Here is a 12,285-nt window from a genome sequence, read left to right as displayed (position 1 = left end):
TGCAACCATACAAGGTTTTATGAAAAAACAAAATAAAATACTAGGGCTTCCCTGGTGGCTCAGTGGTTAAGAATCCCGGGGACACAGGTTCGAGCCCTGGTCAGCGAAGACCCCACCCCACATGCCGCGGGGCAACTAAGCCTGTGAGCCACAGCTACTCAGCCTGCGCTCTGGAGCCTGCAAGCCACAACTACTAAGCCCACACACCATAACTACTGGAACCCGCGCGCCTAGAGCCCCCACACTGCAAGGAAGACCCAGTGCAGCCAAAAAAAAAAAAAGAAAAAACTAGAGGAGGTCTTGTTTGTAACTTGAGACGTCTCCTGAGTAGCCCTGTTGAAGTGGAAAGCAAAACCCCCAAACAGCCCACAATACATTTTTTTCCCCAAAGAACTAAGCAAAAGGCATTCCCAAATCATTTCATTCACATCAACTCCAACTTTAAGTAATGAATACATTCACGGGGCAACCGGAAGATTCTGAGCTAAACTGATTTTTTTCCCCAAGTGAAGAACGCATCAAACCAAGTTGCCATTTTTTGAACCCCAAAGTTACTTGCAACGTGACCAGTTCTCATGGGTGCGGGCGCAGAGACCCTTCAGGGCAAGAAAGGTGAGAACTTGGCAAACTCACTCCGCTAGGGTAGCACGGTACAGATCTCTTCCTGGTCACCGGCCTCCGGTCCCCCTACCCCGTGAAAGAAGCAACCCAGGGACGATCGAGGAGGATAGAAGAGCGAGGGAGGAAGAAGGGGGGGGCGGGGGAGGAGAGAGGGGTGAGCTCTAAGTAAAATGAATAAACAAAACCTTGAGAAAACCGAAGGAAAAAAGCGGAGCCTGCTGAGGAGACGCGGCGGCGGCAGATTCGGCTCCAACGGCGGCCGCCACGGCGATGGCGGCAGCGGGCCTAGATGAGACGCCGGGCCACGCTCCCGCCGGAGCCGGTGTCGAGTGGCTTCACCGAGTTGTAGTGCTCCGCGCTGCTGTAGGAGTACTGCTTGCAGACCAGGGTGAGCGGCTTCTTGGTGTACTCCTCTCCGATGACGACGGCGGGCGAGTTGGCCTGGATCACCTCGATGGGGGTCTGCAGGACGTGCGACAGGGCCCTCAGCTCGAGCTGGCTTCCACACGACGCGCTGAACACGATGTCGTCGCAGTAGCTCAAGAAGTCGTCGCGGCTGCAGGCGTCGCCGGTTTCGGGGTTGCTGAAGAAGGGCAGGAAGTCGTCGACATGCTGCCGCATGTACTCGGCGGTGCGCCTCCGCAGGCTCCCCACGGTCACGGAGAACACCAGCTGGTCTTGGATGGCGCGGTACATGCAGTGGTCGTCGGCCGGGATATCCTTCACCTCCAGATGCTTGGCCCGCAGGATGGCGCCGAGCTTCATTTCCTCGTCATGGCGCAAGCTGGCCAGATGCTCCCTCTCAGCCTTGTCCATCCAATCCTGGCTTTCTCTATTGAAGGCCTCCTTTCTTTTGTGCTTTCTCTGTGCCCTCCAGAGGTGAGGAGGCTTGTTCTCGAGATCCAGCTTGGCCAGATCTTCAGTGACAGAATCGAGGCTGCTGTTATCAGGGAAACTCTCCTGGAACTTCTCCAGCTCCTGCTGGTGCTTCTGCTCCATCTCGGCCTCGAGGCGAGCCACATCGAGGAGCAACTGCTTTCTTCTCTGCTTGTCGCTCTTGGGGATCGAGCTCTTCATGCCCTGAATGTGGGCCTGCAGCTCTGTCTTCTCGCGGCTGTGGCGTCGTAACATCCGCTGATGCTCACTCTGTGAATCTCCCATGATGTTTAAGGGCGGGCGAGAATCGGAGTTTGGTGGCTGAAGTACCGCTACACTTCACGTGAACAGTCTGACCACCGAACTGCCTAGAGCTCCTCAGCCTCCCCTGGCGGCTGTACTCTGTTCCCCTCACCCGCCGTTGCCCTCACTCTATTAACGGACCTCTCTGCCATTGGCCGCTGTCTCTCCGCGGCTACGCCTCCTAAACACTCCTGGCACTAGGATTGGCTGTTGGGAGACCCTACCTATGCTCCCATTAGACCACGTGGCAATACGTGCTTCCGGTTTCAGCGGGGTTCCTGTCCCGGATGTACAATCCCACCTTTGTGCGTTATGTGCAGCAACTGAGCTTGTGGAGGTTTTCGTGGACTCTGAACTGCGTACTTCACTTCCTAGCCTGAACACAATGCAGACACTGGTCCTGCTTGAGAATCACATGACAAATACTGTTACACCAGCTGAATGTGCTCTGACACTGGACTTGTCATTGTTCCCAGTGTTCAGGAGGTAATGTGGCTCTCTCCAGTTCTTTAGCTGCCTTGACTGATGAACCCTTAATTTTTTGTGTGTGTGTGTGTGTGGTACGTGGGCCCCTCACTGTCGTGGCCTCCCCCGTTGCGGAGCACAGGCTCCGGACGCGCAGGCTCAGTGGCAATGGCCCACGGGCCCAGCCGCTCCGCGGCACGTGGGATCTTCCCGGACCGGGGCACGAACCCGTGTCCCCTGCATCGGCAGGTGGACTCTCAACCACTGTGCCACCAGGGAAGCCCTGAACCCTTAATTTTGTGTATCAGAACAAAGATATTTCCTTATGTTCCTGGGAACACAGAATCCTTTAAGTTTAGGCCTCAAATCCACCCTGTCCCATCTCAGTGTGAGAAAGCAACAACCTGAAAGTTCACTACAGCTGAGCAGACTTGTCTCGTGCCAACAGAATGCACCTACCCTAAACTCCCCTTCTCCTGGGTTCCCAGCTTCCAAAATGGGCTCCCATGAAGCACGGCAGTTGACCTTCATCAAGCCACTTCCTTCTGATTATTTTGAATCTCTAAAAGTTCTAAAAAATAAAATAAAATAAAGTAAAATAAAATCCCTAAGCTCTTTCAAACATGCTCTCATCCTGCCCCACTCTGCTCATCTGTATCTTGAACTCCCAAACGGGAAGGCTCTTGAGACAACCTCCTCCTTGTTACAAAGGAGAAAAGTGGACATTTGTCCAAGTTTTTACATATATCAAAACTTCAGTCGTTTTTATTGCTACGTAGTATTCCATGATATGGATGTACTGTAGTTCATTTAACCATTCACCTGTTGAAGGACCTCTGGGTTATTTCCAGTTTGGGGTTGTTACAATCCCTGCTATAAACACCCATATACAGGTTTTTTGTGTGAGCACAGGGCTTCATTTCTCTGGGAAAAAATGCCCAGGAGTGCAATTTCTGGGTCATATTATAAGTGTATGTTTAGTTTTTTAAGAAGCTATTTTCCAGAGTGATTGTACCATTGTGCATTCTCACCAGCAGTGTATGCGGAATCCAGTTTCTCTGCATCCTCACCAGCATTTGGTGTTGTCATAATTTTTTATTTTTAGTCATTCTGATAGATGTGTAGTGACATCTCACTGTGGTTTTAATTTGTGTTTCCCTGGTGGCTAATCATGTTCATCTTTTCATGTGCCCATTTGCCATCTGTGCTGTATCCTCTTGGGTAAAATCTTCACGTCATTTGCCCATTTTATAACTGGACTGTTTTTTACCACTGAGTTTTGAGACTTCTTTCTATATTCTAGATACTTGTTCTTTGTTGGATATGTGCTTTGCAAGTATTTTCTCCCACATTGTAACTTGTCTTTTCATCTCTTGGTGTCTCTCAGAGCAAAAGTTTTAAATTTCGATGAAGTCCAATTTATCCATTTTTTCCTCTCTAAGTCATGGTTTTGGTGTCAAGAACTCTTTGTCTAACTCTAGATACCAAAGAATTTGTCCTTTTTTTTTTTTTACTAAAAGTTTTATAGTTTTGCGTTTTAAGTTGAAACCTGTGATCTGTTTTGTGTTTATTTTCATGTAAAGTTTGAGGCTTAAGCCAAGGTTCATTCTTTTGCCTGTGGTGGTCCAATTCCTCCAGCATCATTTGCTGGAAATGCTATGCTTCCTCCATTGAATTGGTTTCGCATCTTTGTCAAAAATCAGTTAGGCATGTTTGTGTATGTCTATTTCTGGATTCTCTATTCTTTCCCATTGATCAATGTGTCTATCCCTCCTCCAACACCATAGTCTTGATTACTATGGAATAAATCTTGAATATAGGTAGACCCTTTCCTTCAATTTTATTCTTTTTTCAAAATTGTTTTAGCTATTCTAATTCTTTGTCTTTCCATATAAATTTTAGAATAATCTTGTCTATATCTACAAACAAATCTTTCTGGGATTTTCATAGGAATTGTGTTAGAGCCATATATTAATTTGAGGAGAATTGACATCTTTACTACGTTGAGTTTTCCAATCCATGAACACCTGGGTATGTATCTCCATTTATTTAAATTTTCATTGATTTTTTTCATGAATGTTTTATAATTTTCAGCATATATGTCCTGCACATATTTTGTTAGATTTACATTTAAGCATTTCATTCTCTGAGTGATTGTACATGGTATTGTGTTTTTAATTTTGGTGTTCACATGTGCATTGCTAGCATACAGAAATACAGTTGACTTTTGTATGTTCATCTTGTATTCTATGACCTTGTTCAACTGACTTACTATTTCTAGGTGTTTTATATTTTATTTCTTTTTGGTAGATTCGTTGGCATTTTCTATGTAGAGAATCATGTTGCCTGTGAATAGGGACAGTTTTATTTCATATTTCCAGTCTGTATCCTTTCATTTCCCTTTTTTGCCTTATTGCACTGATTATAACTTCTAGCACTATATTGAATAAGAGTGGTGAGGGCGGGCAGGCTCGCTTTGTTCTGGGTCTTGGGGGAAAGCATTTCATCTTTCAACATTAAGTATGAATTAGCTGCAGGGTTTTTTTGGGTTTTCTTGGTAGATGATCTTTATCAAGTTGAGGAAATTCCCCTCTCTATTTTTCTGAGACTTTTTTTTTTGTAATATGAATGGGTATTGAATTTGTCAAATATTTTTTTCTGTATCAATTGAATTGTTTGTGTGATTTTTCTTCTTTAGCTTATTAATATGGTGGATTACGTTGATGTACTGTCAAGTATTGAACCAGTCTTGCATCCCTGAAATTAACCCCATTTGGTCATGGTTTACAATTCTTTATATACGTCGCTCAATTCTATTTGCTAAGATTTTATTAGGGATTTAAAAATCTACCTTCATGAGAGATATTTGCCGGTAGGTTTCTCTTTCAGTACTGTTTTGTTTGGTTTTGATATTAGGGTAATACTAGCTTCATAAAATGAATTTGGAAGTCTTCCTTCCTCTTCTGTTTTTCTAGAAGAGATTATGTAACAGAGTTAATGCTTTCAGTGTTTGGTGGGATTCTTCAGTGAAAACATCTGGGCCAAAAGATTGCTGTTGGGGGAGCATTAAAATTACAAAATTGTTTTCCTTAATAGTTGTGGGGCTAATCGATTTCTCCATCGAACCTGAATGAGATCCTTGCTGGGTAGAATAATCTTGGTTGTTGGTTCTTCCCTTTCATCACTTTATATATGTCATGCCACTCCCTTCTTGCTTATAGAGTTTCTGCTGAGAAATCAGCTGTTAACCTTATGGGAGTTCCCGTGTACGTTATTTGTCGTTTTCTATACCCCCTTGGAGCCAAGCCCCCTTCCCCAGGTAGTCCCATTTCCCCACATTATGCACCCTGCCCCAGCAGATAAGCCCCTCCCCCATCAGAAACCCTTAACCTGCCTGTGCTTCGAAGCCAGCCAGGCCCTCTTCTCAGCCGGGCTCTCTTTGTCCGTTTATACCTGCCTCCCCAGCTACCTATGCCCCCTTCCCTGGCCAAGGCTAGCTCCCCAGCCTGCTTCCCTTCCCCTCCTAGGCAGGCTTCCCCTATACCCACCTAGACCCTCACCCCAGCGGAGTCACATTCCCAGCCAGTATCCTCTTTTGCAGCAACCCTACCCAGGCCCCTGCCCCAGCTTGTTACCCACCCACCCCCGCCAGCCCGTGCCCAGGCTCCCGGACCCAACTTGGTTTTCCTTCCCCAGCCTATGTCCCCTTGCCCGGCCAGGCCCCTTTCCCCAGCCAGAGCCTCTTCCTCAGCCTATGCCTCCTTCTTTGGATTGGCCCCCTTTCTAAACCAGCCATCTTACCAGCCTGTGTCCAACTCTCCAGCCTCTAGCCACTTGTCTGGAAGTTTTCTCACCCTGGGCCACAGCCCAGCCTCTTTACCATCCTATGCTGTCAGCCTCCCCTCCCCAGGCAGGCCTCAACCCCAGCCTGTCTTATTCCCCATGCAGGACCCTTCTGCTCGCAGGCCCCTCACCCAGCCAGGGCCTGTTCCCCGACCTGAGACCCTGTTGACAGCCTCCTTAGCCAGGCTACCCTTCCCCGGGCAAAGCCCCTTTGCAACCCTTTGTTCCCTTGCCCTCACGGGACCCCTTCTCCAGAAAGGGCCTCCTTCTGACAGCCAAGTGCTTGTGCCCAGCCTTCTCCCTTTTCAGCTGGACCACTTTTCCAAGGAGTTCCCCCTTCACTGGCCTTTCATAGCCAGTGCCTCCTTCCCTGGCCACGCATCCTCCTCTCTCAGCTCTCCATCACCGGTAAAGTCTCCTCCCCAACCATGTGATGTTTCCCTGCCGGCACCCCTTCACACACACATGCCCCCAGCTGGGAACTCTTTCCCAGCCAGACTCCTCCCCACAGCCAGGTTCTCTTCACCCAGGGACCTAACAGCCTCTTTTTCCCAGGCGGGCCTCCTTCCCAGTAAGGTACCTTTCCTCAACCGGTATACCTCTTCCTCAACCAAAGCCCTTCCCTAGCTTATTCCCCCTCCTCAGCCAGACCTTCTCCCCATCCCTAGCCTGTGGCCCCAGCTAGGTCCCTTTCCTCAACCACGTGCCCTCCCTCAGCCAGGACACACGCCTTCGTTCCCAGGCAGGATCCCTGCCCTAGCAGGCCCTCTCCACCTGCTAATGCCCCTCTTCCAGCCAGGTCCATCAACCCACCTATTATCCCATGCCCAGCCTATGTCGGTCTCAGCATTCGTACGTCTCCCGCCACCAGGTTCCTTTCCTAGCCTGTGCCTCCCTCCCAGGCCCCATTCCCCTGCCAGAGCCCCTCCCCGGGCAGGCCACCTTTCCCTGCCAGGATATTTTCACCCCCCAATCTCCCCCAGCCCAGCCAGTCTCCCATCCTCAGCTTGTGCCACCCTATCAAGTCTGTGCTCCTTTTCCAAGACAGGCCCCTTCCCACATCCAGGCCCCTTCCCCAGCCTCACCCTCTTCCCCAGCTTAAGCCTACTTTCCCAGCCAGATCTCTTTCCCTGCTCAGGTGCCATTCCCCAGGCTTTTCCCCCTTGAACAGTCAAGGATTCCTTTCTCATCCTTTGCCTCCTAACTCAACTAAGCCTCTTTCCCTTGACCAGCCAAGTCCTCCTTCCATAGGCAGCCCGCACTCCATGATCCCCTTCCTAGCCTGGCCTCCTTCTTCACCCTGTGCCCCAGTCCACACAGGTGTCCTTACCTAGCCGTCTCCCCTTCTTCTGCCTGTTCCCCTTTCCCCTGCCACGTCCCATTCATCCCCCTAGATTGACCCCTTCCCCAGTTTTCACCCTTTTTCCCAGCCAGGCCCCCTTCTACAGATTATGCCTCCCTTCCTGGCCTATTCTTCCTTCCCCAGCCAGCATTCTCATCCCTATAAAAGGCTCTCTTCTCACAATGCATCCAAATACCTAGTTTTCTCAGGGACTTCCTCTTCTCAGCCAGCTGGCTATCTGAAAATGTATGTGATGCACACATTTACACAGTGAGCTATCTGGCAGGATTTCTATATTTGTATTTTGAAAACAGATTCCCCCCCCCCACCCCCTGCCTTCAAGAAAAAAAAAACAGTGGCACTTCTTTTCCTCCTGCAACTAGCCCTGGACTGGCAAGTTTTTGAAAGTGAGAATTCTTTTTCATGCATAGCAATGAGAACATCCTTAACTGAAGCCATTTCATGATGTTTGCACTGAGTGAAACATCAAGTCAGGATAGCTTCAACTATCTTGTTACTCCCTAAATCCTTCCCTGGGAGATATTCCACTCCAGGCCACCATCAAGACTGCAGGCCCATTCCTCCTTCCAAAAGCCTCATCTGTCACTGTGTCCTCCCCCTTCACTCCTGCTCCCTAACCCTCCAGGATTCCTTTGCTGAAGTCGATCCTGGGATACAAACTCTATATGAACTAAGTCAGCTATACAAAAATGGAAAACCGGGTATTTTTTTAAACTGCTTTTATTCTTTAAACAAACTACGGTTCCCCTTTTCCCCTTTGTATATTTCATTTTAGAACATTTGGTGTGTACAAAGAATTTTTAAATGAATTTAAGTAATCTCACTGAAATATAGGATCTAAAGGTTAAATTTTTTAAATTGTTTACTGCAAATCATTTCACTTTTACATTTTTTGGCAAATTCAAGGTATCAGCAAGTCTCAAATATCAACAAAAGTTTATTGCTCACTTTTTTTTTGCTTCATACCAGTTGCAGATATAACAAAATGAATCAACTACTTTAATACTTTTTAAAATCTCTCTTTAAATACTTTTTATCTCTAAGAATTAAGGAAAACGACTAAGTTCAGATCTTTCACATTCATACCAGTTGTAGATAGAACAAAGTGGACCAACTGCTTGAACAACGTTATACCCTTTTATGTCTGAGAATAAAGGAAACTTAGTAGTTGATGTCACCCCTCACGGCAAGTTAAACTACCTATCAGTTTGCCTCTTCTTAGTTCACATCAGTTGCAGATATAATGAAATGAATCAACTACTTGAATAAAGTCATGTCCTTTCTTATATTTAATAAAGGAAATTAAATTGAGATCTTTCACATCTTAGAGCAAGCCTTATCTAGCCTATCAGTTTAGGTAAATGTACTTTCTACATTTAATGCTTACATTTAACTTCTAAAGTTAACAAACATTATTTAGAATTCAGGAAACATCTAAACAACTGTAATTAATTTGCAACCATACAAGGTTTTATGAAAAAACAAAATAAAATACTAGGGCTTCCCTGGTGGCTCAGTGGTTAAGAATCCCGGGGACACAGGTTCGAGCCCTGGTCAGCGAAGACCCCACCCCACATGCCGCGGGGCAACTAAGCCTGTGAGCCACAGCTACTCAGCCTGCGCTCTGGAGCCTGCAAGCCACAACTACTAAGCCCACACACCATAACTACTGGAACCCGCGCGCCTAGAGCCCCCACACTGCAAGGAAGACCCAGTGCAGCCAAAAAAAAAAAAAGAAAAAAACTAGAGGAGGTCTTGTTTGTAACTTGAGACGTCTCCTGAGTAGCCCTGTTGAAGTGGAAAGCAAAACCCCCAAACAGCCCACAATACATTTTTTTCCCCAAAGAACTAAGCAAAAGGCATTCCCAAATCATTTCATTCACATCAACTCCAACTTTAAGTAATGAATACATTCACGGGGCAACCGGAAGATTCTGAGCTAAACTGATTTTTTTCCCCAAGTGAAGAACGCATCAAACCAAGTTGCCATTTTTTGAACCCCAAAGTTACTTGCAACGTGACCAGTTCTCATGGGTGCGGGCGCAGAGACCCTTCAGGGCAAGAAAGGTGAGAACTTGGCAAACTCACTCCGCTAGGGTAGCACGGTACAGATCTCTTCCTGGTCACCGGCCTCCGGTCCCCCTACCCCGTGAAAGAAGCAACCCAGGGACGATCGAGGAGGATAGAAGAGCGAGGGAGGAAGAAGGGGGGGCGGGGGAGGAGAGAGGGGTGAGCTCTAAGTAAAATGAATAAACAAAACCTTGAGAAAACCGAAGGAAAAAAGCGGAGCCTGCTGAGGAGACGCGGCGGCGGCAGATTCGGCTCCAACGGCGGCCGCCACGGCGATGGCGGCAGCGGGCCTAGATGAGACGCCGGGCCACGCTCCCGCCGGAGCCGGTGTCGAGTGGCTTCACCGAGTTGTAGTGCTCCGCGCTGCTGTAGGAGTACTGCTTGCAGACCAGGGTGAGCGGCTTCTTGGTGTACTCCTCTCCGATGACGACGGCGGGCGAGTTGGCCTGGATCACCTCGATGGGGGTCTGCAGGACGTGCGACAGGGCCCTCAGCTCGAGCTGGCTTCCACACGACGCGCTGAACACGATGTCGTCGCAGTAGCTCAAGAAGTCGTCGCGGCTGCAGGCGTCGCCGGTTTCGGGGTTGCTGAAGAAGGGCAGGAAGTCGTCGACATGCTGCCGCATGTACTCGGCGGTGCGCCTCCGCAGGCTCCCCACGGTCACGGAGAACACCAGCTGGTCTTGGATGGCGCGGTACATGCAGTGGTCGTCGGCCGGGATATCCTTCACCTCCAGATGCTTGGCCCGCAGGATGGCGCCGAGCTTCATTTCCTCGTCATGGCGCAAGCTGGCCAGATGCTCCCTCTCAGCCTTGTCCATCCAATCCTGGCTTTCTCTATTGAAGGCCTCCTTTCTTTTGTGCTTTCTCTGTGCCCTCCAGAGGTGAGGAGGCTTGTTCTCGAGATCCAGCTTGGCCAGATCTTCAGTGACAGAATCGAGGCTGCTGTTATCAGGGAAACTCTCCTGGAACTTCTCCAGCTCCTGCTGGTGCTTCTGCTCCATCTCGGCCTCGAGGCGAGCCACATCGAGGAGCAACTGCTTTCTTCTCTGCTTGTCGCTCTTGGGGATCGAGCTCTTCATGCCCTGAATGTGGGCCTGCAGCTCTGTCTTCTCGCGGCTGTGGCGTCGTAACATCCGCTGATGCTCACTCTGTGAATCTCCCATGATGTTTAAGGGCGGGCGAGAATCGGAGTTTGGTGGCTGAAGTACCGCTACACTTCACGTGAACAGTCTGACCACCGAACTGCCTAGAGCTCCTCAGCCTCCCCTGGCGGCTGTACTCTGTTCCCCTCACCCGCCGTTGCCCTCACTCTATTAACGGACCTCTCTGCCATTGGCCGCTGTCTCTCCGCGGCTACGCCTCCTAAACACTCCTGGCACTAGGATTGGCTGTTGGGAGACCCTACCTATGCTCCCATTAGACCACGTGGCAATACGTGCTTCCGGTTTCAGCGGGGTTCCTGTCCCGGATGTACAATCCCACCTTTGTGCGTTATGTGCAGCAACTGAGCTTGTGGAGGTTTTCGTGGACTCTGAACTGCGTACTTCACTTCCTAGCCTGAACACAATGCAGACACTGGTCCTGCTTGAGAATCACATGACAAATACTGTTACACCAGCTGAATGTGCTCTGACACTGGACTTGTCATTGTTCCCAGTGTTCAGGAGGTAATGTGGCTCTCTCCAGTTCTTTAGCTGCCTTGACTGATGAACCCTTAATTTTTTGTGTGTGTGTGTGTGGTACGCGGGCCCCTCACTGTCGTGGCCTCCCCCGTTGCGGAGCACAGGCTCCGGACACGCAGGCTCAGTGGCAATGGCCCACGGGCCCAGCCGCTCCGCGGCACGTGGGATCTTCCCGGACCGGGGCACGAACCCGTGTCCCCTGCATCGGCAGGCGGACTCTCAACCACTGTGCCACCAGGGAAGCCCTGAACCCTTAATTTTGTGTATCAGAACAAAGATATTTCCTTATGTTCCTGGGAACACAGAATCCTTTCAGTTTAGGCCTCAAATCCACCCTGTCCCATCTCAGTGTGAGAAAGCAACAACCTGAAAGTTCACTACAGCTGAGCAGACTTCGTCTCGTGCCAACAGAATGCACCTACCCTAAACTCCCCTTCTCCTGGGTTCCCAGCTTCCAAAATGGGCTCCCATGAAGCACGGCAGTTGACCTTCATCAAGCCACTTCCTTCTGATTATTTTGAATCTCTAAAAGTTCTAAAAAATAAAATAAAATAAAGTAAAATAAAATCCCTAAGCTCTTTCAAACATGCTCTCATCCTGCCCCACTCTGCTCATCTGTATCTTGAACTCCCAAACGGGAAGGCTCTTGAGACAACCTCCTCCTTGTTACAAAGGAGGAAAGTGGACATTTGTCCAAGTTTTTACATATATCAAAACTTCAGTCGTTTTTATTGCTAAGTAGTATTCCATGATATGGATGTACTGTAGTTCATTTAACCATTCACCTGTTGAAGGACCTCTGGGTTATTTCCAGTTTGGGGTTGTTACAATCCCTGCTATAAACACCCATATACAGGTTTTTTGTGTGAGCACAGGGCTTCATTTCTCTGGGAAAAAATGCCCAGGAGTGCAATTTCTGGGTCATATTATAAGTGTATGTTTAGTTTTTTAAGAAGCTATTTTCCAGAGTGATTGTACCATTGTGCATTCTCACCAGCAGTGTATGCGGAATCCAGTTTCTCTGCATCCTCACCAGCATTTGGTGTTGTCATAATTTTT

The 12,285-nt window shown here is 48.6% G+C and overlaps 2 protein-coding genes across 2 annotated transcripts; both read right to left on the bottom strand.

Moving 5' to 3' along the window:
- Nucleotides 1-887: 887 nt before the first annotated feature.
- LOC117310364 (OTU domain-containing protein 6A-like) lies at nucleotides 888-1,782 on the bottom strand. The gene has a single exon (XM_033849871.1). It carries the CDS (start codon nucleotides 1,780-1,782, stop codon nucleotides 907-909), a length of 876 nt encoding a protein of 291 aa, XP_033705762.1. The 3' UTR covers nucleotides 888-906.
- An 8,030-nt stretch (nucleotides 1,783-9,812) lies between these two features.
- On the bottom strand, nucleotides 9,813-10,707 carry LOC117310322 (OTU domain-containing protein 6A-like). Its single transcript, XM_033849725.1, has one exon. It carries the CDS (start codon nucleotides 10,705-10,707, stop codon nucleotides 9,832-9,834), a length of 876 nt encoding a protein of 291 aa, XP_033705616.1. The 3' UTR covers nucleotides 9,813-9,831.
- Between the last annotated feature and the right edge of the window lie 1,578 nt (nucleotides 10,708-12,285).

This window comes from Tursiops truncatus, chromosome X (assembly GCF_011762595.2).
Source record: "Tursiops truncatus isolate mTurTru1 chromosome X, mTurTru1.mat.Y, whole genome shotgun sequence".
NCBI classification, from domain to species: Eukaryota; Metazoa; Chordata; class Mammalia; order Artiodactyla; family Delphinidae; genus Tursiops; species Tursiops truncatus.
Note: the sequence above shows the minus strand (reverse complement) of the source record. Positions and strands in the feature narration are given on the sequence as shown.